We start from the raw sequence: 27932 nt of genomic DNA, 5'->3' as shown, positions 1-27932 counted from the left end.
TAATGTGGAGGTTGGACTGCCGCATTAATGAGGGCCAAAGTATGCTGGGAGAAGTGGGAAAACACAGAGAACGGGGTATTGTATGCACGTTTAGAGTGGTTTTACAAAAAGAAAGATCCAGGAGACTAAACACCTGTCAAAGGAAAAAAGGAGCCACCACAGGAGAAACAGACTAGATGGACGCGCTAAAAGAAATAAAACCATCAAACAGAAAGATAGAAAACAACAGTGACAAAAAAAAAAATGGAAAACAATGGGCTGAGTTGCTTTCCAGGTCAACTATTGACATGTTACCAATATGTCTTTCACAACAAGACAGCTGTGCTGTCTAGCAGGCTTTGACCTAAAAATAGAATTGACTGGCTATGTGCTTTGAGCAGCGTATACAGAACAGTCAGAACAATATTTAATACATTACTTTCTTAAGCAGTGTGTCCTCATGTTTGACTATGTAAATTATGGGTAATGAAGGCTTATGAGAAACAGAGAAGTCAACCTTCTTTAACGTAAAAATGTGTCTACATTCTACATCTGAGAACCATAGATTTAGATCAGGCTTCAGTCATTTGCTAAGATGGCTTTTTTACAATTTTATTTTTAGTTTACTAATGGTGTATGTTTGATATGGCCATCTAAAGAACCTGGTGCAGGCACAAAATAAGTAAAACCTGAAAGGGAGGAAGTGACATTGTTTCATAAGTAGTCATCTACTTCAAAAGTTAACTGTCAAATCCACTTATTTTGGAAGTTTTGTTCTGGGGTTTACTTTAACCCCTTGGGTGCCCCGCTATGGGCCCCTGGGGGGGGAGCGCTCCCCCAGATGGCCGAGCACCCCCCTCCCCTGGGCAGAGATGGAAGGCGAATCGCTTCCCCTTCCACCCCTACCCCCTCGTGGCATCAGATGACGTCAGCACGCTTTCATGCGCTGACCTCATCAGAGGCCATCCCCCCCAGCGCTCAGCTTCCGATCGAAGGAGAAATGCAAAAGCATTTCTCCTCCGATCACGTGGAGGGGGCAGAGAGGCATGAAAGGAGAGGAAAGTCCTTTCCTCTCATGCCTCTCTGAGCATTTCTGCTGCAGCAGAAATGCCACTAGACAACAGTTTTTTTTTTTTTTTGTATTTATGAAATATGGGGAGCGGCCCCTTGTGCAAGGGCTGCTCCCCAGGGGGGCAATTTATTTCTTGGCTATTTCTGCCCCCGGGGGGTGGGGGTGGAGGGCCGAAATCCACTAGACACGAGGGGTAGTTTTATTTCTTGTTTTTTTTCATTTTTTTATGTTTGGGGAGGGACCCCTTGGGCAAGTGTCGCTCCCGGGAGAGGACAAATTATTATTAGGCCATTTCTGCCCCCAAGGGGGCAGAAACCATTAGACACCAGGGATTATTATTATTTTTTTTCGTACTTGCACTTTGCAAAAACACCTCTGTTTTCTTTGGGAAAATGTGATGTGTCCAAGTTGTGTTTTGGGGCATTTCCTGTTGCGGGCGCTAGGCCTACCCACACAAGTGAGGTACCATTTTTATCGGGAGACTTGGGGGAACATAGAATAGCAAAACAAGTGTTATTGCCCCTTGTCTTTCTCTACATTTTGTCCTCCCAAATATAAGACAGTGTGTAAAAAGACATCTATTTGAGAAATGCCCTGTAATTCACATGCTGGTATTGGCACCCCAGAATTCAGAGATGTGCAAATAACCACTGCTCCTCAACACCTTATCTTGTGCCTATTTTGGGAATACAAAGCCTTTCTTGATACCTATTTTTAACTCTTTATATTTCAGCAAATGAATTGCTTGGGGGAAAAGGCCTGGCTGCGAAGGAGTTAAAAAACAAAAGCAAAGAAAACACAAAACATGTAAACAAAAACACATCTCATAAGAATTAAATTAAAAATATTGGGAATATTTTTCATTAAAACAGTTCTTAATGTGTGAATGTAAACAATTGTGTATACCAATATTGTGAGCACTGGGGCACAGCCTACTTTCCAAGCAGTAACCATAACAAAAAACTAAATTTTGGGTGATAAACACATTCTTAAGAGTTTGAAAAGACCAACAGAAAAAACTAGTAAAGAACTTACAAATGTGAACATATTTGGGGAAAAAAAACCTTGACTAATGTAATTGAAATAAATTATACAGCGACACCATTCAGTGTCAGATACCTACGGCAATATTTTCATTTGAATGTTCTGGGACATTTAATATATATATATATATATATATATATATATATATATATATGTGGGGATCAAGCCTATGGACGAAACGCCTTGGTGAAGCCACCGTAAATAAATCTGCCAAGCGCACCCTGCACTTTGGTGTCTATGCTTTTCTTTAAGACTTAAGGAGTTTTGGATAAAACAAAAACACAAACACAGCAGTTTTTCCTTGAGACCGGTTGCCTTCGCTCAATTGCAGGTTTCTTCAGGACCCCAAACCACTGTTTGGTAACAGAAGAAAAATATATTACAACATACTGCCTTATTGTAGAAACATATTTATTTCTTCTCCTTAGAACTTATATTGTGAGAATTAGTTATTTCATAGTTCACATACAGATAATCCAAATAAATGAAGACGGTTTAGCTTCCTCTAGCAAGTAATCGGGTGCTTAAACCGTGTAACATTTCTTCCTTCATACTGCAGCAAGAAGGGTTCCAGGTTACTAATAAGCTGTACTACAAAAAAAGGAATATTACTAAACTGCCTTACTCAATTAGTATGAAAATAGTAGCATGAAGTAGGAAGACATTTTGAAAATCAAGGGTAGTTTTACATTTCTAAAAACTTTAAAATCAGTTTTGTTTCCTCTCCCAGCTCATCAATCAAGCTTGCGTTTTTTAGCAGATGCTGGTTCATCAACATCATCTACATCTGAAGTCTCCACCTCTTTTTCTTCGTCTGGTAAAAAGTTAACTTTACTTGCACTCTGTGGTGCATCTTCACCATTGTCCTGGTATATATTAGACCATTTTATAGCCATATCCAACTCGGGAGGTGGTGCCTTTTTTTCCTCGGTTTGGTAAACCTCTGGTGGCGGCACAGCATTTGTCTGCCAGATTTTGAACTCCTTAGGCGGCTCCTCAGGCGCTTTCTTTACCCATCGGTCCCAATCAATTTGCTTGTTAAGGGGGTTGTAGAGAAATGATGGCCTGGACACTGTCTGGAAGAGCTCGTCTGGTTTAGGTAAGCTACTCCCATCTCCTTGAGCAGTACAGAGCTGTTTGGAGGCTGCTCTACTACTTTCAGTCTTGTTCAACTTGTCGTGCTCACGTTTTGAATTTTTCAATGCATCATCACTGCTGTCTGAATCAGAACTACTATCGTAAGCAGCAAAATAACTTAAAGGATCCTTCTCTTCCCTCGCCATAGCATTCCAACAAAGGCTAAATGTACTACACAATTCAACAATCACAAATAGCTTATGAGGGATGAGTCCAGGAAGAACTGATCCGGGATTATCACCACTGACTTCAGTCAGGTCCCCATCAGCGGTCTCTGGCCAGAAAGGCCTGGCTCCAGTTCTAACACATGAATAAGAAATGAAAAAAAAAAATGGATGAGGTTGGGGAGGATACAAGCAAAAAATACAAACAACCTTAATTATGCTACTGCAGTAAATTAAAAATACATTTCATCATTAATTTACAATAATATTGTAATGTTTCAGTGGATAGTAATGCTATTTAGCTGGATTTCAAATGTATTAATAATTTGATTGCTACTAATTAAATTTATTTCAACACAGCTGAGGTAAACATGAAAAAGTAGCATTTTGCTCACCAAAATGTCACACCACAAAATGATTACATTACATAAATGTATAAGGATATAAGAACAGTTTTTGTGGATTAATAATGGTTAAATCACAAAAAAAGTCTAGTTCTAAATACATCCTGGTCAGCTGTTCTTACAGAGGTTGTTTAAAGGGCATGTCCATTCACACGTCAACTAACTTTAGAACAGTCACAAGGTTAAAAAGTATTTGATCAGCCATGATGGCTCAGAAAATAAAACCAGGATAGTTAACTAAGACTATCATGGGCCTATATTCAAGAGCACACTGATCCACTACCTTCCCTGGTCGCCTAAGACCAGAGGAGGATAGTTCATTGTCTGCAAGCTATCTCTGGTATTTGAAAACCAAGAGGGGTGGGTGAACTCCAACAACCACTTTCCCGTTACTTTGGGTCTATCTAGACCTTTTACAATTGGCAGGGGTGTGGAATTTAATAAAATATATACTTGTCCATGGGACAGGTTGCTTCATAAATCCACTTGTCCAGTGAGGAGAAAAAAAAAAAATAATAATAATAATAATAATAATCTACCTGTCCCTTTGGTACCATGTAGTGAGGCAACACATTATGGCACCAATATCCTTATATAACAACACTCATAATAGCCTCTCTTATTATGCCAGAGCTAATACTATACTAGGACTTTACTACTAGCAATTTCCTTATTTATCCCCCTTTCTGAGGATTGACATACTGGGGCTGGAAGAAGCAGTAAGCAATAGTTCCACGGTTGGAATGCAGTTGAGTCTGTGCAAACCTACTAACTTGCATGTTTTAAGGATTTTCTCTAATATTTTCCCATACTGAGTAAGGTTGGAAATGTACTCCTCACAGGGACAGAAGTGGAAGTTCTTCCAGGATTGGGAAAGTGGTTGGAAGGAAAGTGAACTTGTAAATGTGAAATATATTTTCGTTTGAGGAAATCTACACATGCAAATTTGCTCGTGCTAAAATACGGTCCACAAATATTTTCTAGGAGTATGAATTCCTGGTGTACTTCTATAAATTCTTGCGAATTCTTGAAAGCTATAATTTGGCACTAATGCAAAAACATATACCATGGGTGCACTTTTGTGACTTTAAGAATTGGGCCCCTAATTAGGTCTGATGTTAACCAAGACCTTTTAGTTTTTATTAAAATTCTATTTTGCTCTAGCCATCTATCAGCTGGCTTTACGGTGAGTTATAGCATTCTGCTCTTTCACAAGAAGCAGACTGGCACAAAATAGTCTTGTTCAGTACCAGGAAGAACTGTGGCAATGTGTGCTTTTTAAGACCAAAGAATATTTTGGAAAAATTATTATTACAATGGTGAGAGCCTGGCAACTCCTACAATGATAAAGTTTTACAAAAGCTATGTCAAAACAAGATCCACAATGGCAAAAGCAAAAGACGGACCACCAATTTCAGATCTGTTGGCTTTGCCAATGCTTGTTTATTTTCATGTTTTAAATAATGTTGTTGAAACTGGTTACACAGATTTACTATTATGAATATATTTTTGGAAATACTAGCTTGCATCATCACATTTTACTAAATGAAGCTTCAAAGACATGGTATCTAAAATTTCACAGTAATTTAGCAAAACTTATTTTCCTAGTTGCATTGTTTTTCTGAGCATTTTATTTTGAAAGCAAACAAAAAAAAAAAAAATCACCAGTCCTACTGACAAGCTCTGTAAACATTTGCATCTAATCAGAGAGCATATTATGGGAGAATTATACATAGCCTCATATGCTTGAACTTTTCAAACGTGTGTACACATTTTTTCACTGGAACCAATGTCAGTAGTGCGGTTTGAGCTTACATTTATTTACAGTGCTCATCCTTATAATAAAGGCTTTGCCTTAATCTACCATAAATACAAGTTTGAACAGCATCAACATAGAAACACAAATATTACCTCAACTGCAGCCCCCTTCCCTGTAAACTGGCAGCCTAAGGGTTTGCACTGCAGAGGGTTGGGCCTACCTGTCCCAAGGACAAAATAAATATGAAAACTTGTTTTCCTTGAACAATATTTCCTGGGTGCTGGGCTATAGGAATTCCACACCTCTGATAGGGGAATTTCAAGCAGCAGTGAAAAGCAGCTCTCATGGAAACTCTGTCACAGTGGGAGCCAGATCTCAGGTCATCGTGTGCTTTAGGTAGGGAGGAAGGCCACAAAGTGTAGCGGGGAACAGTCACAGGGTACCAAGCTTTTTTTTTTTTTTTTTTTTTTTAAATTAGGGAGGGTGGTGTTGGTAGGTTGGTTGGATGGCATGAAACCAGGTAAATGTTTATATAAATGTATATTTAAAAATGTTCAGCTAGGGAGAAATGTCTAAAGGAAAGATCATGTTGTGCATAGCTTCCCAGTGACTCCTTAAACTGTGGATCTCATTCATTTGATCAGCTGCGATGAGAACGAGTACTTGAGGAGGGAGGGAGTTACATAAATTACAACTGTAGATAGGTAGGTGTTGATAAGGTTGGGTTTTCCACCTCAAAAGGTCCAAGTGACATTATAGATAACCGAAGTGCTACAGAGATTGTCTATGTGATGTCACTTGGAATCCCTTGGAGGAAAACAGTCTCATTCTTGAAAGTTACCGATCTATATAGTCTGACCACTCCTCATACCTAGCAGCTCAACTTTTCCATTTTCAAATCAGCACGTGAGCTCTAAATGCCACAGAGAACCATAGTATGCCTACCCACATCAAAGCAATTAGCCGTACCAGCACAGTCTCAAGAGCCATTGACTAGTGTCCCTACACTATCGTGTTCCTGCAATTCTTGTAATCACGACTCAAAGCCTAGTCAGAAAACTAACAGGGCAGTGCAGACATTATCCATGTGTAGCTCTGCATCATGTAGAGGATTTCCCTTCTCGTAATCACTGAAAATGTTCACAAAATTCTAGTATATCTTACCCAAGAAATAAAGATGAATTATTGCCTTAGCAAGCAAGTAAAGACCATGGTAAAAATAGTGGACATAGTAATGAACCGCGATTAGCTTAAACATTTGAAATGGCAACTGAGAAAAGCGATAATTTTAAAACAAACTTTAAATGCAGAACATTAGGGATGAATCTGAGAAATGTAAACACCACTGGTTTCAGTAAGAGTTTTTTTAAGTTTTATTAAAAGGGTACTAAATTGCAAACCGATAAATAAAAGGTAATGTAGAAAAAAAAGGAGTTTTCAGGCACAAAGTAGGGGAAAATGCAGTAAAAGAAGATGATTTGTTTAGGCAGGAGGGTGGGGATTTGCAGGATTTAAAAGTTTAACACAAAAAGGAATAGCCAAGAGACAGAGGAAGCTGCTGAGCATTCCTGGGTGGGATCTCGAATGTTTAACACGTTCGAGTGGGAATGCCAGTTGGGCTCTATCTGTGACGTACACCTGAAAATAGAAAACAACGAAACATGGCAAAAGTTAGAGGTAGTTGACTAAACTACAACTGGTGCATTTCAGTGTTTAACATTAGCTCATGTCTCATTCCAACACCTAAATAGATTGCTACTTTAGCCTTTGTTTTTTTTAAAATCAGTGACTATACATAAATATATACGTTTTTGGGTAATTGAAACATATTCTTTAAAAATGTTTGACATCCCAATGTGCATAAAAATGTTCTGAATATATTAATGTAAAATTCTTCTTTCAAATGTACTGTTTCCCTAAATCTGAAATCATATTTTTCATATATTTCTGAAAAAGTGATGTCATTCAGGACCAGCTACTTACCTTTCATAATGCTTTTGCTAGTGGATACTCTTACTGCACATTCATCAACTTTAGACAATTCCCAACTGCCAGACTGGAGCCATCAATGTTCATAGGAGTTCTCCAGTGCTCTGCTAGGCAGAGTCTTGTGGGCTTTGTTCCACCTTGGATGTGACGGCATGCAGAGCCACGTGTAACTGCCACCACTGCCGGCCAACATCAATTTCTGTGCCCTCAGACATGGAGCACAAAACAGTTGTTGGTATCAATGACAGAACTCTATTTTGTACCTCTTTATATAGTAAAAAGGCCTCTCCACAGAATGAGGAGGAAGCAGTGAGGAATCTGCAGTTGGCAGAATCCACAAGAGAGTGTTACTGAAGGTAAGTAACTTGTTCTTCTGATCGATACTTCTGACAGCAAATTCCTCACCTTTAGAATAGACACCAAAGCGGTGCCTCCTATGGTGGAGGGTCTATGGAGTGGGCTCAGACCAGAAGGTTGTGCATTATCAAACTGGCAAAATGCCCGTCCTGTTGGACCTAGCTATCAAGACAGCAGTGCTCTGTAAATGTGTGCACTGACACCCTCGTTGCGGCCTGGCAAATGTCTAAGACAGGAACTCTGGGTGTTAATTCAGTGGTGGCCCTTACCCTACTGGAATCCAGTGGTGGCCCCTGACCATTCTTAGGCCAACTCTGAACCGGAGGTAATGTCTGTGGGACAGCCAGATGAGTGTATGAAAATACATGACCTGCAGGTCCCAGTCCACCATCCAGTCGCCTGACTTCAGGGCAGATAGAACACAGGCTAGCACGAGCATTTTGAATAGGTCTTTCTGCAGGAAGACATTTGGAGGGAGAAGATCCAAAACTAGGACAGAGACATCCATCCTTCCTTGGCATAAGGAATTGTGGGAGTAACAGCCTGTCCCTAATTCAGGGGCAAGGACTTTCCCAATGGCTCCTTTGGAAAATAGAGGCTGCACCCCTTGCAGCAAGATGTAAAAGTGCTCTTCTAATAACTGCTTTGATGAGGGAGGAAGATGTGGTCGGCCAGAAAGGAAATGGAAGAGCATTGTCCTGATGCGACGAATTACCATCCTGTGAGAAAGCATGGGATCTTCCCACAAAATGGGTGTGTGCCACTAAAGAAAAAAACTTACGCGGCTTGGAGGCTCGTGGCGCAGGGAACTGGGACTTGGACCAGTGTGCCTTTAGTGAACTGCACAGTGCCTGCTGGATCCACGGCCACAAAAGGGCCACAATGAGTGCTGCAGAGCAGCCTGGCACTGTCTGTAAGCCAACCTCACATAGCAGCAGAATGGTCAAAACTGGTGGGGGAAAACTGTTGTGGAGAAGTATAGAGGCCTAAACATGTGCCTTCACTATGCTTTATTTAAAACGCTCTACAGAAGCATCAACTTTTTCACCACAGAGGCAGGATCCATCAAAAGGCATATCCATAAGAGATGCCTACACAACTACTGAGAAACCTGTGGAACATATCCATGCAGGATCACGAAACAACACACTGGTGCCAATTGCTCACCCTAAGCAATCTGCTGTTTCTGGGCCAGCAAGAATGTCATATTTGGCTGCATCCTGACCACCTTAAATGGCTCAAGCCAGAGGCGCCAATTCTTCTGGGACCACCGACAAGATCTTGCTGACCATCAACCCAGTAGGCAAACAACATTTATTGACCTCAAGGCCCAGCTGGCCAAAAAGAACATTACTTTTCTGAATGCCTAATTCCTCTTTTATTCCCAGTCAGGAGTCGTCATAGAGAAAGAACTGGGGTTCACACTGACATACGTTTTAACTTCAATGAAAGGCAGTTTAGGTTCAGGATCTAAGTTGCCCGTCGAATCAACATAGCAAATGAAGCACTCTTCTGCTGGGAGCCCAAGGGGGAAGGTGGCAACAACATCATTAAGGAAAGTATCTAGCCCACTGCCCTCCTGTAGGTCCATAGATAAACTGTCATCATAATATGGGGTACAAATCATTGCCATCCTCACCACAGTCATATCTTGGAGGTAAACTATGGTCGAACTGAACTTAAAAGGGATGGAGCCTCTAGCTCAGTGGCAGTGGCTGAACTGTGTCTGATTCAGGGTAAACATGAGTCAGCTGCACTAGAGTGGAGTCAGAGTGCACCCTCAGTCGAGCTTGAGATGGATTTGGTCCAGAGTTGGACATTGGAGTTGGCACTGGATCACCCTCTGGCAATGTTGGTATTGCCAGAAATGAAAGAATGATCAACGAAGGTCTTGGAGCCGGAAAGAAGTCAGACCTAGAGTTGGTGCAGAAACTAAGGCAAGATGAGGGGATCCAAAAGCATCAAGGATGGATCCGCCAGAGGTATCCCGACTGGAGGCCGTTCCATATTCTTGGGACCCCAAGGTATGCCAAAAGGAGTGAGAAAAAGGACCAAAAATGTGCCACAAGGCTTACATAAAGGCCTCGACTTGCTGGAGTGTCGCCAATAGCCCAGTGAACTCGGGGGCATCTGGATCAACTGAATAATTGGCTCCTTAAGAGGGCAATTAGAGGTTACAGGAGGTTACATTTAACAATTAATATTGTTTACCACTGGTTTTCTAGGGGTCACATTGGTATTGCACTATAGCACAAGGCCAAAATATTACCATTTAGAACTTGACCCTCAGAAAGTAGAGAGGCAAGGTATACTACACATGAAAAAACAGCTAATATTTTGATGGCCAGACAAGTCTTACACTTTATGAAGAAGGGGACTTTATTATAGGTAAGCGATATATGGTTCACTCGAAGTTAGTGAAAATAAATGTGCCTACCAGTTTCTGGGGCAAAGCTAAGACTACGACAGGGTTTGGGGCTCCTAAGCACTATGCAATCTAGTTTTATTTAATAGTAAGGCCTGTGGACAAGATTATTCTATAGTTTGATCTGGGTCTTGCCGAAGGGTCTGCACAGATTACTCCTTCACCCAGAACTAGTCAGTCTTTTAAAAAGGTTTCACAAAGTTACTCAAAGAGCATTCAAAGACCAAAACCAATAATCCAGAACCACTGTAGTTTTGTTCTGCTGACCCAAAGGAATGTAGTCAAGAAAGTGCCTTTGTGTACTTGCCACAAAACCAAAAGAGGATGCTGAATGATTCCCAATGGACCCATCACTGAAAGCCTGCAGAGTAAAGTTAGTAAAGAATTCCTTTTAGCTGTCCCAGTGTTCAAGGGAAATTGGTGATAGGGAGCATGAGAAACCCTTGTCTAGTCACTTGATCTCACGGTCCGTGGCACAATCACTGGAGTTTAAACTCAGTAGCCACAGGTGAGTTCATCTAGACGGCGTGACAGTTCATGCTAAATGTTTGAAAGTGGGGGCTGTATCTTATGATCAACCAGCCACAGCAGAGAAACTCTTACTAGCACAGGCACACCATATGGCACTGCCTGCGACTAGTGGCCCCAGGGAGTCCACTAGTACAGGCCTGCTGAGCCAACAATTGTGACACCAGACTGATCTATAAAACATAAAAGGCAGGGATGACATTCTAACAAATCTGTAATCTGTGTGATCTTCTAGAGGTAAGAGACTGGGACTGCAGGTCAATGGTGTGACTAAAGAATGCTCAACGCTCCATAACACAGCTGATGAAATATTACAACAGGGGCACATAAAAGTTCAGACTGGAACAGTTGAACACATTTCAGTTGTTGAATTTAAAGGAGCAGCTCTTAAATGCTGGGATAATTGTCCTTGGTGTTGCGTCCTCGTGAAACCTGGCAAAAGATCTCACATCTCTGGCAAGAATCTGTCCAACAAAGTTGTCACACAATGGTCCTTCTAGCATCTGTACACTGGCAGAATGTGAAGCAAGTCGTGCCTCCTGGCAAGTCTACTTCAGCTTTTCAACATGCAGGTAACTGTGCCTTCTTCCAGACGTCTAGCATGGAGGTTCCAAAGATGCTCCCCAGACACAGGACTAGTGTAGATGAAAGATGAGTCAGTACCACTTCCATCAGAGACTCTCCGACTTCTCCTTTAGGTTGGTTTGCAGATCTTTCCCAGTCATTAAAAAAAACGAACAATATACTAGTTAAAGTGGTCGGTATTCATCTCCTTCTGGTGAGCAGGCCTGGCTAACCAAATGGCCAGCTACTTTCTAAGAATCCATAGGAAGGCCCATTACTTCAGAGTGATCAGCTCATAGAACTCTGTTGTCCATTATAGCAGTTTGAGCTAGCTCACGTATTCTGTAGACAGGCTCCTGGCAGCAGGCTATTTCCAGAGAAATATAGATCCACAGCAGCAAACGGGGTTGCACTGAGTTCCCTTCAGGAGGTGTAAATGGGGCAGTATCAAAGTAGCCCTGGTAGATATCTATCTCCAGCCACATAGACAAATGTTTCAGCGAGGAGGAAAGGAAATACATGCATGTAGCTCTCATGTCCAACATGGACACCGGCAGTGTCACATAAAAGCAACCATAATCTTGTATAGCACAGAAACGGTTCAATAGGTAAGGCTATTGAACCATTCAGGGGCCTTCCATGCATGGCTCAGGCATCATAAACGCAAAGAATCCCCAGTGTACACATGGCTGTTCACTATTTACTAAGTGAGACCTAATAAACAGTCCCTCCAATCCCCAACAGAACCAGAGATTAAAAGGTTTGTTGTCTTTCTAAGATGACACCACTATCAGATCATGTGTCGTTGGGGTAGAAGGAATGGTGGGTCACCCTATAAAAGAAGTGAAGTTTGTTTGCTCATAAGCATCATAACCCAGCTATGATGGCTCACTCAGTAAAGCAGGACTGTTCAGGATTAGCGACTTCACTAGGGAAAGGCCAAAAAGATTAGCCAGAACATGGCTTCACAAAACCATGCTTAGGACTATACACTTGGGGTAGATTTTTTAATTGACTAAAATAAACTTTGAGATAGCAGTAGCAATAATATTCACTCAAACAGTTCTCATTTCAAACCTTGCCTCTCAATAATGAATTTCTCTTGCAAAGTATGCACTGTGGACGAAGACCAGCAGGCAGCAACACAGAGGTTACTTACACACACCAGGGATGCGGAATTTTATAAAATATCTACTTGTCCATGGGACAGGCTGCATCATAAATCTACCTTTCCTCTAAAAAATACACTTGTCCCTTTGGTGCCATGTAGTGTAGCAATAGATTATGGCAGCAATCTCATTATGCAAGAGCACTAGTAATAGCCTCTCTGATTTTGCCAGGAGTAATAATATTTTAGGGTTTGAAAACTAGCAATTACTTAATTTTTCCACTTTTTAGCTCTACATACCGGGGTAGGGTTAAAGCAATAGTTCCAGTGCTGGAAAGCCCTTTTGAGTCTATGTAAACCTACTAACTTGCATGCCTTAGGGGTTTTCATCAGCACTTCTCCAATATTTACCCATACTGCTAAAAGTTGAAAATTTAGTCTGACAAGGACAGAAGTAAAACTTCTTCCTGGTTTGGGGAAAAAAGTGGTTGGAGGGAAAGCGGACTTGTAAATGCTCAAGAGATTTTAACATGAGCAAATCTACATATCCATATTTGCTCGTGCTAAAATGCAGTTTCTAAATATGTTCTAAGAGTATGATTTCCTAGCCTACTTCTGTAAATTCTTGTGAACTCATGAAGCCATAAATCTGCACTGATGCAAGGGGATATACAATTGATGCACTTAAGATTTTCCTTAACAGCTGTGCCCCTAATTTGTTATTCAAGACCTTTTGTTTTTACTAAATTTCTCTCCTTCTCTCCATTGATCAGCTCTTGTCACTTTAAGTGACAGTATTCTGCTCTTTCACAGGGAGCATACAAAAGATCATATTGGCACAAATAAGTTATGCTCAGTGCCAGGAACTATTGTGGCAATGTGTACTTTTTGAGACAAAAAAAGTATATTTGCTTTTTTTCCCCAATGATTGTTATGATGTTTAGGGCCTGGAAGCTCCCACAATAATACAGTTTTCCAATAAACCATGTCAAAACAAGACACATATTGGAAAATCCAAAAGGCTGAAATTAGTGGATGGCACGGCCTGTCAACTTCAAAAAGCCTAGTCCATCAAAAACCTTGGGTATTGGGACCTTATGTCAGAGAGGTCAGGCTTTGATGGACAATCGTTTCAATTTCCATCCCCAATTAGGGGCAGAATAAATAAACATGTATAGCAGCACTAACAGAATGCACGGGTGTCTGTATTGGCTTCCGAATTGCCAGTGTTCCTTACGTTGCAGCTACTGCCCTTCCTAAACACTAGCACCCATAATAAGATGCTGCACAATGGCATACATTATTTTGAGGTTCCTTCCTTGTCGAGGCTACTGCAATGCATCCAAAAATACAATTTTCCCAAATATGTATGGCCTAGAGTAAGAACAGTAAGTTGTCCTTTCTCTTTGAACGCTTGGGTGTTTTTCTACATATAACCTATGTCTTTAAAGGGAGCATATTAAGACTACTTCTTCCGGGAAGCACAAATGATGGAGCTTCAAATGCTGTAATACTGGCAAGGTTCAAATCTGACCCATCTGACTTTCTCTGCACAGGGATGAGCCCTTCTGACTGTAAACCAAATGTGCTGACTACACCTCTGGTTAGCTATCACATACAAAATGTGCATACCCTGCAGAACTGGGCACTTAACTAGATGTATATGCCCACACTTACTCGGACTGCCAGATGCCCGGTATTTAGTAGATTTGGTGCTATTTCCACATCAAGACATTTAAAAAAAAAAAATAATAATAAGCAAAAACAGTGCTTCTGCCAGTTGAAAACTAACATTAAAAGAGCAAATACAAGAAGAAAGCTCTAAAAAGGCATTTTAGAATTGACAGATCCAAATCAAATGATTTATAACACAGATAGTAAGGCTGAACTGTAGTAATAAAAAACACAAGAGAAAAGAATAATACCAGTCAAGTGTCAGGGTGGCATTTTTCTCTGAGAATGGTGGAAACTATTTCAGAATAGGGTGCAGGTAACAGTTCGTGAACCAGAACCATGGAACAGTACGTTCACTGGTTAAGTATCCTATAATTGGAGGGAGGGCCTATTCAAAACTCTAAATTATAAATGTCACCCAACTAAAAATCGGACCATATTCAGTTGAATAGGGTACAAACATCAGCATGCCTTAAATAAAAACATTTTTTTTGGTAATAAAGGATCACCTGACGCATGGCATAATTTATTCACCACAATGAAATACACGTGCAATGAGATACTGTGATTTGAAGGCATCTAAACAAAATTGGCACTGCAGTGTTTAAGAAATTGAGGACAGTATCAGCAGAGCGCAGGCTTTGGATACCCAGGACCTCATTTGACAATAACAGTCCAGTAAATACGAGTGTTGCCAAAGTCAGTAGGCTTGACTACGGTCACCAGCCTTCTGATTGGGTAAATGCTTGTTTTGCCATGGTTTTAGGGCATCTTTCGATCCCTCATCAATCTGAAAAACTGGTAATAACAGAATTATTATTGCGTTTCAAACAGGATACATTGCCAAAGTTTTCCTGGCACTAAAGGGAAGTACCTAATGTGTGAATGTGCTCCTTCTGAGTGCGCTAAATGCTGTCACAGCGAAGTAAAAAAAAAAAAAAATGGAAGACCCGGGCTGACGCACTGCTCCATGCTATGTGTTCTAGAGGGTGGAAAAAATGTGAATGACACAATAAGAGACCAGTGGATTTAAAGGGCTGACTGGAAGCCCCTACAAGCAAGTATATTGCTTATATAATATTAGTCATCAAAATATCAGGTCTTGGCTAACGACACAGGTCTAATAATATATATGTCAATGCTAGACAGGGCTTCGACCAGAGTCACTGAAACCAATGCACTTCAAAATACAAACCATTCAAAATAGACCAACAATGAACCTTCACTTTTTATCGATTTGCCCGTTAACGAAGCAACCTAAAATCAAGATACACTCTGAGATAAATACACCGTGCAAATGAGGCAGTTATATTTCCCTCACCGACAGTATATGCTCCACAGCTAGACTGCTGAATCTTATGATACCTGGCCGAAGAATCACACGCCCATACGACATCTGAAACAGATCAGCGGTTAGAGGCGCCCGGGAACGCCTGCACCTACAGACTGCAAGACTGGCCAGAGTAATCAAGCTATACTGCCTCGGAAGCGAGCGGTTCTTATAATTGCCTCCCGATAACTGCTTAGGCTGCAAAGTAACCTTCCACGGTGAGGGGGTACTAAGCGCTATGTAAATCTTACAATACGAATCAAAATGATAAATTGGTGCTTTAACCGCCTAGCATTCGGCTATTGACCCCTATCGGCGCCTTCCGCGGCACAGCCACACGTAAGATGGCCGATCTCCTGCCCACACATGCGTGCTCCAGCCCGCTCGATTTCGGTTGTCCTACCCATGCCTCCATTTTGCCGATTGCCGTCCGGGGCTGCGCGCATTTAGATTTCGCCGTTAGCTACCCTGCTTGTCAGCTCCCAACAAATCACCCACGTGACACTTACCTCCCAGTGGTGTATGATAAGTGTCCGACTGCATCTACATTTGAAAACTATTTTGCAAACCTGGGAGCATCCTGAGCCAATCGGAACGCCAATTTACATTGACTGGGGGGCGCTATAGGTGGCTTGAGTCCTGTCGCTCAAGTCTAATGTTTGATGTTCCACCATACGTTAGCAACCCCTGCACCGCTCCAGGACTCCACTTTCCCCGTGCTCAATTCGCTCCTCAGGTTTTAACTCAGCTCGTCCTTGGAGAGATTTATCCGAGCTCCGCCCCTCACTGAGAGCTCTGTTTTACATGAACAGACAGACACAAGCAGAAGCGTGCCGAGCTGGAGCCGGAATCACTTAGGGCCATATGTACGAACACATTTTCCCATTGACTCAGAATGGGAAAAACCCTTTGCTACATCTGGCCCATAATTCTATGGCAAGACCGGAGGCTTCCGATTATGCTTTCTCTTTTCTGACCAAGCTGCAGCCAATAAAATGTAACAAAACCTTAAACTACATACCCTATGAGACTTAGCCTTATCCAATCATGTCCTTTTCCCAAGGCTATATAAGTTCTATACACCAAAATTTGTCTTCTTTCTTTGCTGCTGCAGCAGCCAATTAAATGCTTATAATTTTATTATAACATGCTTGCATTTCGCTAATTTACTAAGTGTTTTATTGTATCGTGCGTGCTTCCCGCTTGCTGCAAGTGTATTAGGATCTCTGATCCCAAACACGGGGCCAGAAGTAAAGCGGAGCGAGGCCAGCAGAGCTCTCTCCACGTATTCTGTTGAGGACCGCGTCCTCTTTCTGTTGCCCTTGACGCACATGCGCGTCGAGTCCAATTGGAATACTTTCTATTCCGATCAACTTGTCGTACTCTAGTGTGACCGGCAAGCATGTTGACCTCATCTAACGCCCAACGGGGCTGTAATAATCGGTGAGGGCTGGGCCCAGGGTAAGTTAATTTAGATTTGGAATACGTGTTTCTGGCAGCAGATGGCTCCCTCCACCCACACTTTGTTTCTGGCTAGGCAGTTGTATTACTGCCTTTCTAACTTTGACTTGGCACCTGCTGCAGGGTTCCCCCCCTTGAACCTTCTCTTTACCTCCTAGCTGAGCTATTATGGCATACTACGCCAATGAAGAGGACCATATATGATATTTCAGAAGTGCCTCTGGAGAACCAAATGGAGGAGAGGTTAGTGGAGGCACTTGGCCACCATGTGCAAGACTTCATGAATTTGGCCATGATAAAGGCCTTAAAGGCATTCACTTAGTCTTTGACTTATTTTGGCAAGAGAGGACTGCTGGGAGAAGCCAGCCAGTCAGCACATTCACAGCACTACACTCTTATGGAGGCTCTAAATCTCCAATTACAACACTTGGGGTGTCCTTTATCAGCTGCGATTTTGGCACAGATGGCAGCTCTATGCTGCATGACCACAAATATGGGGGAATTAACCATCGAGAGGCGGTGGACCCCTTCCCCATGCACCTTCAGCCTCAAGATGCCTAGCGTGTGTACTACTTCAACCTCACAAAAATACACTCTACCTCTAAAGAAGAAGCGTAAATGTCATTTATCGTCCAATATATCTGCCCCTGGTGGTCAAAGTCTCCTCTTTACACCAGAAGGCGCCATTCCTCCCCGCTCCACGGAGTGGGTCCCTGTTGGGTTCTTCTGTCGAGTCTCGAATGCATTCTGGAATTCCTGCACGGGACTCAACAGGAGAATGGGAGGGAAGAACGGTTAGGACAGCGACTGAGGTGGTTGCGTTGTTGAGCTGTCCTGCTTGTGGATTACAATAAACTTACTTGTTAAAGCTTGAACCCTTCACTGGCGACGAGGGACAGCAGGACAGCTTGTGTCTCCATGTGTGCGCTCCGTCGGCTGTTCCGACATCGTGGTTGCCTTCCAACAGGCAATGGACTGGACGGACGTCTTCCGTGCTATGTGCTTTTTTTATTCTGCTGGATGCCCTGATGCTTCTGTCTTTTGCAGGCATATTTCTGCTAGTGGATTTTAGGGCAGAAGTGCAAAGCGAGGGTAAGTGCTGGTGGCGCGCGCTAAGATAAGGACACGCACACCTCGCACAGTCGTTATTTGCTTTGCACATGTGTGCATGCGTCATCAGGACTTTCCGTCAGAGTCCTGTTTCCTCGCAACGGAGACGCCTTGTGCACGCATGCGTGTGTCAGCTGGTTTGTTCGTCAGATTTTGGTCTCCTAAGCAACGGGGACGCTTTCACTGCGGCTCCGCTGTGCTGTGACATCTAGGAAATTTATTTTGACCTTCTAGACAACGGAGACTTTTTTACTTTGGCATTTCTATTGTTTTGGTCTTCAGAGCTTTAAAACGACCATTTCAGTGGTGATACGCACACCTTGTTTGTAGCGTGTCATTCGGAGGCTCTTTTACCTTGGCATTTCAATTGTTTGGTCATCAGAGTTTTAAGATGACCATTTCAGCGGTGATACGCACACCTTATTGCTTGTCATTTCATTTTGTTACGATAATTTATGGTGTTACGCACACCATAGATTCAATGCTATCACCTTATTTTAAATTAACTCATACTTTGTTTTACACTTTTTACGTTAACTATGCAGCATTCCATCGTTCCTCCATCTGTGTTTTCTCCTGATCCAGTTTCATCAGAAGCGGATTGGGATTTGTGGAAGGAACGTTTTGAAGCTTATCTGGGCGCTCTTGATGGTGACTCTTTTATTCATAAAAAAAAAGTTTGCTGTGCTACGTCATTGCTTAGGTCCAGAAGGTCGCAAAATTTTAAAGTACATTTCCCAAGTTTGTGTTCCATTGGCTGAGGGTGAAGGGGATGGAGAAATTAACGAATATGCTTCTGCTATTAAGTCACTTGATGTTAGATTTAAGGCATGTAAAAATGTCATTATGGAAAGGCACAAATTTTACAAGAAAGTACAGGTTCCTGGGGAACCAATTGAAAACTTTGTGGGGGCGTTGAGAATGTTAGCTGTTTCATGTGATTATAAAGCGTGTGAGGATGAAATGATAAGGGCTTAACTGGTTGAGAAAACTAATAATAAGAAGGTACAAGAAACTCTCTTGTCTGCTCCAAACTTAACGTTAGAGAAGGCGGTGGAGATAGCCACCAGGATTGAGAGTACCACTATGTTCATGGAACAGATTAACACAGCTAGTGAGAAGGATTCACATCAGAGAGTAGCTCTAATTAAACAGAAATCTAACAAAACTCACATGAATGTCAAAGCTGAAACATTGGTTAGGAAGGAGAATTCTAAGAAACTAGAATGTTTTAGATGTGGTAGTTCTTCCCATTTAGGTAATGAGAGTAGTTGCCTGGCAGTATGAAAGAAGTGTTCCAAGATTCGGCATTTTGCAAGGGTGTGTAGGGCCGCTAACAGGACGCGGTCCGGTTCAAGGGATAAAGTTCTTAAGTTACATAGTGACAACGTGGGTGGGTTAGATCCATCTACTAGCGAGGAGGACGAAATCCTTACTGTTACCTGTAGCTCTAAAATTAGCGATAGTAGCGGTGAGGGTGTATTTCTTAATAAATTTAAGAGGCCTACCTGCAAATTGTTAATTAATAGATGTGAGAGCATTGTTGTGGCTGACTCAGGTTCACCCTATACACTTTTGAGTGAGAGGATATGGAAAGAATATTTTGACCATATTGAGCTTAGGAAGTCTCATATTAGGCCTGTGGGATATGGGGGTAAACCTGTGGAAGTCTTGGGAGAGTATGAGGTTGAATTGAGTTTTCAAGGCAGTTTGGCTAAAGGTGTAGTGTATGTAGCTAAGGATGATACCTGCATGTTGGGTTGGGAAGATCAAAGCAATTTAGGAATTTTATTGGATCCTAATAACCCTGAACAGATAATTTTAATCAAAAATTATAACCATGTGTTGTCTGTATGTTCTATGTGGGTTGATGCTTTTCCTGATGTTTTCAAGGATGGAATTGGTATGCTGAAGGGTTTTGCACACAAGATAAAATTGAAGGATAATGCTGTGCCTAATGTTCATAGGGTACGTAGGGTACCTTTAGCGCTGAGAGAGGAGTTGAAAAGAGAGCTAGACAGATTGTGTGAACAACACATAATTGAGAAGGTGGATGCGTCTGATTGGGTGGCTCCCATAGTGATTGCCCGTAAGGCCAATGGTTCGATTCGCATGTGTGTGGATTTGCGTGATCTCAATGCACAAATTTGGGTGGATCGCCATCCCTTGCCTAACATTGTTGAAATGTTGTCTACTCTAGGCAATGCTAGTAAGTTCAGTTTGTTGGACAGGACCTCAGCTTATCATCAAATTAATTTGCATCACAATTCTAGGCACTTAACAGCTTTTGTTACACCTGAAGGGTTGTTCCAATTTAGACGCATGCCATTTGGCTTAGCGTCGGCTTCGTCTGTGTTCCAAAGGGTGGTGGACAGTTTATTCAGAAATATGGAAGGTGTTATCGCCTTCCAAGATGATATTTTAGTCTATGGCAAGGATCAGGAACAAAATGACGAGAGAATGAAACAAGTACTGTCTGTGTTGAATGAGAAAGGGATTGTTCTCAGTGCAGACAAATGTAAGTTCAGTACATCATGCATTGATTACCTAGGTTACAAAATATCAGAACGAGGGGTGGAACCGAAGGAGAGTTTGATTAAGGCTATTGAAGATTTCCAGTCACCGTGTAATAAGGATCAAGTTAGATTTTTATGGGTCCGATTGAGTTTTATGCCAGATTCAGTCTCAATTGTGCCAGTAATACATATAATATCAGGTCTCTTTTAAAAAAAAATGTTAAATTTGATTGGTGCTATGAATGTGAGCAGGAGTTTGCAGCTATTAAAAAGGAAGTTTCAGTGGCCATTCCGTTGAAGGCATTCAACACTAAAGACGAAATTATAATTATGACTGATGCCAGTCAGCTTGGTCTGGGGGCTGTATTGCTGCAGCGGAGGAATGGTAAAGATGAAGTGATAGCTTTTGCCTCATGAAATCCGAGAGGTGCTGAAGCAACATATTCAACTATAGAAAGAGAAGCTCTAGCATGTTGGTGGGGAATTGTGCACTTCAAGCCTTATCAGTGGGAGTACAGTTTACAGTCAGGATGGATCATAAACCCTTAGTGCAATTATTTTCCACCTCAGGTGCGCAACGCGCTACTCCAAGAATAGCCAAATGGCAGTATAGATTGCAGATGTATAACTTCCATGTGGAGTATGTGCCAGGTGCAAGGAATTTACTTGCTGATTGCCTTTCCAGTCTTCCTCGCAGAGGCGTGCTTGGTGAGGAGGAGGCAGATGAGGATGATGTCCTGGTTTGCTCATTAGAGTGTCAGTTGGAAGGTGCGGTGATGGAAGATGAATGGAGGGAATCATGTGGAAGGGATGAACAAATGAAGGAGGTTATGGAGGGCATATTACAAGGGTGGTCTGTTTGCAAATCTGTACAATGTGAAGCATACAAACAAATCTTTAAAGAGTTGTCTGTTGTGAACAATATGTTAATGCGTGCTGGTGTATTGGTTGTCCCGGAGGGATTGAGATATAAAATATTGACCTTGAGACATAAAGGACACATTGGAATGCGGGCCATGAAAAGGAGAATTAGAGAAATGTTAGGTAGCCGGGGTTGGATAGAGATGTGGAGCACTTTGTGAGAGATTGCTTGGTGTGTGCTATTAGTGACAAGTCTCAAGTCACTCTCCCTTCTCCTGTTGAGGCAATTGAAGTGGCCAAGAAAGCTTGGAGTAAGATTGCTGTGGACCTGATTGGACCTGTTAACTTGTCGAATGGGCAGGTGGAATATGGTATAGTGTTAATCGACTTTTATAGTTGTTGGCCTGAATTTAAGTAGGTTCAGGTACCTAATTCTCATAAAGTCATTGAGCTTTTAGAATCCGTTTTTGACAGGGAAGGTATTCCCGATGAAATACTTACATGTAATGGGAGTCAGTTCACATCTACTCAGTTTTCCAATTTCCTGATGCATATGGGAATTAAGCATGTTAAAACATCACTATATCATCCTAGGAGAAATGGTCTGGTTGGACGTTTAAGGGTGATCAAGAAGAATGTGCAACTGGCTAAGGCCGGAGGTTTGAATTGCAAGAAAGAGTTGAGAAAGTTGTTGTGGGCAGTGCAGACCACACCTAATGCAGATACTGGTGTGTCCCCTTTTGTGTTATTGAGAGGAAGAGTTCCTGCAACCAAGTTGACAAGGAAATGGATGGGTGAATTTGAGGTTGAAGAAGGTTTGATTGAGAAGGTGGGTGAGAAAAGGATATCTGCTCAGAATAAATAGAAAAAGTCAGTTTGTGTTAAGGTGGGTGATTATTTCAAGATTAAAAGTGCCAAGTTTTCGTGTCCAAAAAAAGTCATCAAAATTTGTAAAAATGCTGTTAAATTGAAAGATGGCATTTGGTGGAATAAGGAGAGGTTATCCTTGGCTGGTGACGTGGAACTGTTGAACAAGACATGGGATGAGTCCACCAGGGTGGAGCAGGAGACGAGGGAGATTTTGCAGAAGAATTTGCTTTGTGATATGGAGGTGTTGGACAAGGAGTTGGAGAAATCAACCAAGGAGGAGTATGAAACAAAGGACATGATGAGGAAGACTTTGTCTAGAAACAGAATGCTTCCCAGCAAATATCGTGATTTTGTACTTTTGTTTAAGAATTGTATTATTTTTATGTTCTAGTGTTGATGTACATTTTAGTGTAATTTTTAATGTGTTAAGGGTAAGGATGTGTTGGGTTCTTCTGTCGAGTCTCGAATGCGATCTGGAATTCCTGCACAAGATTCGACAGAGGAGAACGGGGGGGGGGAGAACGGTTGGGACGGCGACTGAGGTGGCTGCGTTGTTGAGCTGTCCTGCCTGTGGATTACAATAAACCTACTTGTTAAAGCTTGAACCCTTCAGTCCCCTGTGCAAAAGTGGCAAATTTTTTGCAGGACAGATTGCATAGGAGCTTTGAAAAAGATGTTCGCAACACTCTGAGATCGGAGTGTCTGCACCCATCTCTGATAGGCAAAGTGGCAGATACCGCTGATTTGGACCCGAGTATGACGACGTTCTTGAAGAAGTTTGCTAACAATCCCAAAAAGGGTCTGGGCCATGCCTGGCATGGCTGCCAAGTTAAACTCTTGGATTTATGGGGGCCTTTACAAAAAATCTTTGATTCCTATGCTTTCTTCACATTCCGTCCAACCCGTTACAGAGGTGATTGTGGACGCAGTTTGAGAAACTATTGCAGAAGTGGTTCCACTCTCGATGCCAATGTCGCAGGTAAGGATTATTCCTTCTTCAGAAGTAGTGTTGGGGGGCAGAATTCAATATTTTCTCAATGTATGGCAGACTATCACACAAGAACCTAGGGTGTTGCAGACAGTTCAAGGGTTTCAACTGGAGTTTTATGGTTCCCTAACGCAAAACTCCCCTCCCTATCCTCTTCTTTTTTTCTGTGTCGATCGCTCCTTCATTGGGGAGGAGATCTTAACGTTCCTGCAGAAGGGGGCTGTAGTGGAGACTCTACATCATCCTCAGCGGTTCGTGAGCACGATTTTCCTGGTTCACAAGAAAGGAGGAGGTTTGCATCTCATATTAAACCTCAAACACGCCAATTCATGAATCGTGTATCGCTATTTCAAAATGGAAGGCACGCGCTTGCTCAGGGATCTCTTACGAGACCGATTGGTCAGTTCGGTTATACCTCAAAGGCGCCTACCTTTCGGTGCCCATTTTCACCCTCCACAGACGGTTCCTTCAATTTCACTGGGGTCATCAGTGGTTAGACCTCACCGCCCTGCTCTTCGGTCTGTCCTCTGTGCCATGGTGCTTCACCAAGCTGTTGCGTCTGTTTTTTCAGCATATGAGAGAAAGAAGTGTGAGGTTTATCATTTACTTCAACAATATTCTGATCATGGCGCAAGAAAGGAGACTATCCTCTGTCATCTCAATTGGACACTTCAGTTTCTACAGGACCTCAGAATTCTCATCAACGCGCAGAAATCCGATATGACACCTTCTCACAATATCGAGTTCTTAGGTTTTCAGATAGACTAGATCAAGGCCCAGTTGTTACTCCCTCTATCCAAACATTCTTCGATCAGGAAAGAGTTAAGGAGTTGCCTCTCTGACAATATCATTGAGAACATTTGCCATGTTAGTGGGTCTGCTTGTGTCCTCAATCCCTCAATTCTTATCACAATCCTGGGCCCCCTCTGCTCATAAAAGATATGAGCAAGCCTGGAGAAAGTGGGGATGTTGGTGCAGTAAACAAAGTTTGCATCCCTTGCGAACAGAAATTTACATCATAGCAAATTTTCTTTCTCATTTAGTCTCTCAGGGCTTAGCCTACTGAACAATTACTAACGTTAGGTCAGCTATTTCTGAGGGTCACCCCCATAGTCAGGAAAAAACAGTCGGGGAACATCCATGAATTTGTAAACTTCTTTGAGGCATTTGTATGGTTAAGCTTCCTCAACCAAAGTATTCCATCTTATGGAATGTCAATGTTGTCCTCCGATTTCTTAAGAGTTGGCCTTGTATTGAAGATCTTTTGTGTAAACAACATTCTGCAAAGCTAACAATGGTGTTATGTCTACTCTCCTGTAGACGAGTTTCAGATGTTCAAGCCTTGGATATAGCAGGTAGAGTATTTACTCCCTCTGGAGTGTCATTCTATATTTCAAGACGCACTAAAACTGTTTCATGTTGTATTGCATACCCGTTTTTTCCTCATGATAAAAGGTTGTGTGTAGTTCAATGCATCAAAGCTTATGAAGACTGTACTCGTGAATTCAGACAAAATGCTTCTGGTTAATTGCTTGTTTCTTTACAGAAACATTTCTGCCTGGTTACTTCAGCGACTTTGGTCCCCTTGGTCAAATGGTTATTGGCTGAGGCTGCTATAGATGTCTCTCTATTTGGGGCTCATTCTGTTAGAAGAGCTAAGGCCTCCAAATCGTTTTTCACTGGTGCAAGATTGGAAGATATTATGGCCGCTGCGGACTAGTCTCTTGATTCTACTTTTAAAGTGTTTTATCATAACTCAATTGTGGATGTGCTGTCTGAATTGGTGAATCAACTTTAAACTAGCATATTCTAAAGCCTCCGTTCCTGCCATAGAATAACCTTTCTTCTAGCTAACTCATGAAGAATTTTAGATTCTATTAAAGACACTGAGGCGAGGATTATACCACCCTAATGAACTTTGTGTTCTTCATGTAATTTCATATGAATAAAGTTTATTACAGGATGTGTAAATTGATTGTGAAATTACCCATTCCTGTATAAGTGTGGATCTTAGCTTATTGTTTTGTTATTTCCGCTAGGGGCGAGCAATACCTCTACTTGAGTTCGGTGGTCTACAGGTGAAGGATTGCTACAGTTCGGGACCTGTATCCATCAGCGGACGCGGACGCTGGAGATCAGCTTTGTCAATTGCTGACACCTCTTCGCGCATCGGATGGATGTCAGTGCAATTATATTCATGTTGATATGTTCTTTTTGTGGTTATATTGCAAAGAAAGAGGACGGACGTTGGTGTATTGAGCTTATATAGCCATGGGGAAAGGATATGATTGGATAAGGCTATATCTCATGGGACATGTAGTTTAAATTTTTGTTGCATTTTATTGGCTGCTCTTTGGTCAGTAAAGAAAAGAGAAAGCATACATCTTGCCTCTGTGTCTTTAATAGAATCTAAAATTCTTGATGCATTAGCTAGAAAATGTTTTATTCAGTCTGTAACAGCCTCCAATAAAGGGGTGCATTTTTTTTTGGAAGGTAAACCCTTACTGTGGAGGTATTTAAATTATTGCTTTCCAATTGTATTGTGGCACAGCGATGATATTCTCTGGTGGCGATCTTTATTTTCTGCCACAAAACACTGATGCCAGTAGTGGCAGAGTAATTGTAAATTGCATTTATATTGTGCTTACTACCCTGACAAGGTTTTGAAACGCATGCGATGTGCAGCACTCAACTCCAGAATACGAATTGAGAGCTAAGTAGTAAGTAGATCAGTAGTATGTGCTTTTTGCGCATGTGGATTCGTTTTGTTGAGTTTGGGCTCTTCAGTTGTGTGTTTAGCAATGTTTTGAGTAGAATAGAATGATGGGAATAGATTAGAAAAGGGGAAGTTGTAAGTTGTTATTGTAAGTTGCAGACATGTGCACCTGTTAGTTGGCTAAATTGGCTAAGAAGGAGGGAGAAGTCTGAAAAGGATGTTCAGGATTGCAGACATGCGTACCTGTTGGTTGGGTGAATTGGCTAAAAGGGATGGGGAAGTTTCAGAAGTATGCTTGGGAGTACATAGTAATCAGAATGGTTTGAGATAAGTACGAGAGGAGGGGTGGTTGAAGGAAGTATATTTTAGATTTTTTTATCTACCAAAACAGATATTAACATATATACACATGGCAGTAAAGTAGTAGTGGCTTTACCCACTGGTGGTTGCCAGTAGGTAGTTATAGTTAGTACCTAGTTATAATGGGAAAAACATTTTTTGTTTTGCCAATATCTTTGGTGCTGCTGGACAAATCTTCACAAAATTTTCAAAACCAGTACGCACCTGAGTTCAGCTGCCCTGTTGAAAGTTTCTGCATGATTCGTCAAGTGGGGGCTGAGAAAAAGGTGGTCCCAAAAAGCATTTTTCCCTAGGGATTTTAGACATGACTACACCCCCAACCGCAGGACGGAATTACACCAACTTTCGCTAGCACTTGGTCCAGAAAGAGCCATTTTTGTGATTTGGTGTAAATCTATTCAGTAGTTTTGAAGTAATTAAATAAAAATGTAAATTGTATATCTAGGGACGCGGAATCTCCATGGATCCAAGAGATCCCATGCTGATATCTGATTGGCTGCCAACACTTCAACCAGGAAGCGTTGGCAGCCATTTTGAGACCTTGACTCCGCTGGGTCCCAAAAAAAAGGTTAAAAAAAAAAAGAGAAGGGGGCAGGGTAGAAATACCCTGACTCCGCTAAGCATGTTGGTGGGGTCAACCAGGGACCCCGCCATGGCCTAAAAGCATTTTTTTTAAATTTTCCTGTGAAACTGCAGAGGATTGCACAGACTTTTCATCTGGAAAACAAATGAAAGAATTGTTCCAGCACGCAGGGAGAAGCATTTCCCATTGAGGGAGCGGAGTTGGCATAGACTACGGGGGCTTTGAAGCCCCCTCAGCAGTACCGAAAAATGTACCCTGGGTGGGGCCAGGGCACCCAGGATAAAGTGGCCAGGCCCCAGAGGATTAGGTCCCCGGGACCGAAACCAGCTCAGGGAGAGGGGCCGCGTGGTCCCCTCCCCCTTTCAAAAATTGGCCGGGCCCCAGGGGATGGGGCCTCCATGATCAAAATCAGCAGTGGGAGGAGGGGCTGTATTGCCTCCCCTTCAAATAATTATCCAGGCCCCTGGGGTATGGGGTTCCCAGGCCCAAAATTGGCTAGGGGAGGGTGGCCATCCCCTTCAACTAATTGGCTGGGCTCGGGGTGGATGGGGTCACAGGGACCAAAAAAGGCAAAGGGAGGGGGCCACGTGGCCTCCCTCCCCTTCAACTAGATGGTTGGGTTCCTGGGGGATGCGGTCGCTGGGGCAAAAATTTGCCCAGTAGGAGTCACACAACTCCCCTCCCCTTATACTAATTGGCCAGGGGACGGGGCTCCAGAGCCAAAATCGACCTGGGGAGGGGAGCCATTGCATTTTACTAATTGGCACGGGTGATGGGGTCCCTTGGGCCGATATCGACCCAGGGATGGGGGCAGCTTCGTCACCTTCCCCTTTTAGTTATTGGGTGGCCCCGGGGGGACCCCTGGGCCGTAATAGGCAGAGGGAGGGGGCTGCATGCCTTTCTCCTGGGTTGCCTAAATATGGGGGGCACAAA

At 42.3% G+C, this 27932-nt stretch overlaps 1 protein-coding gene across 5 annotated transcripts; it reads right to left on the bottom strand.

Moving 5' to 3' along the window:
- Positions 1-2485: 2485 nt before the first annotated feature.
- On the bottom strand, positions 2486-16422 carry C8H1orf52 (chromosome 8 C1orf52 homolog). Of its 5 annotated transcripts, none has more exons than XM_069205528.1 (3): positions 16044-16422; positions 15526-15600; positions 2486-3532 (listed from the first exon to the last, which is right to left on the bottom strand). In XM_069205528.1, the coding sequence occupies exon 3, from the start codon at positions 3376-3378 to the stop codon at positions 2830-2832; it is 549 nt and encodes a 182-aa protein (XP_069061629.1). In that variant the 5' UTR covers positions 3379-3532; positions 15526-15600; positions 16044-16422; the 3' UTR covers positions 2486-2829. The 5 variants fall into 5 exon arrangements, with proteins under 5 accessions (XP_069061629.1, XP_069061628.1, XP_069061630.1 ...); XM_069205527.1 differs by having other exon boundaries at positions 15570-15600; XM_069205529.1 differs by lacking the exon at positions 16044-16422 and adding an exon at positions 15938-16013.
- Positions 16423-27932: the final 11510 nt, after the last annotated feature.

Source organism: Pleurodeles waltl, chromosome 8 (assembly GCF_031143425.1).
Source record: "Pleurodeles waltl isolate 20211129_DDA chromosome 8, aPleWal1.hap1.20221129, whole genome shotgun sequence".
Taxonomy (NCBI): Eukaryota; Metazoa; Chordata; class Amphibia; order Caudata; family Salamandridae; genus Pleurodeles; species Pleurodeles waltl.
This window is presented reverse-complemented; position numbering and strand designations above follow the sequence as displayed.

Excerpts from the sequence above, each read along its gene's own strand:
- C8H1orf52 (XM_069205527.1), bottom strand. The coding sequence starts at position 16,077 with ATGCAGTCGGACACTTATCATACACCACTGGGAG. Across the intron at positions 15,601-16,043 it reads TTATCATACACCACTGGGAG|ATGTCGTATGGGCGTGTGAT; the intron begins GTAAGTGTCACG and ends GATCTGTTTCAG. Across the intron at positions 3,533-15,569 it reads GCGTGTGATTCTTCGGCCAG|AACTGGAGCCAGGCCTTTCT; the intron begins GTATCATAAGAT and ends TTCATGTGTTAG.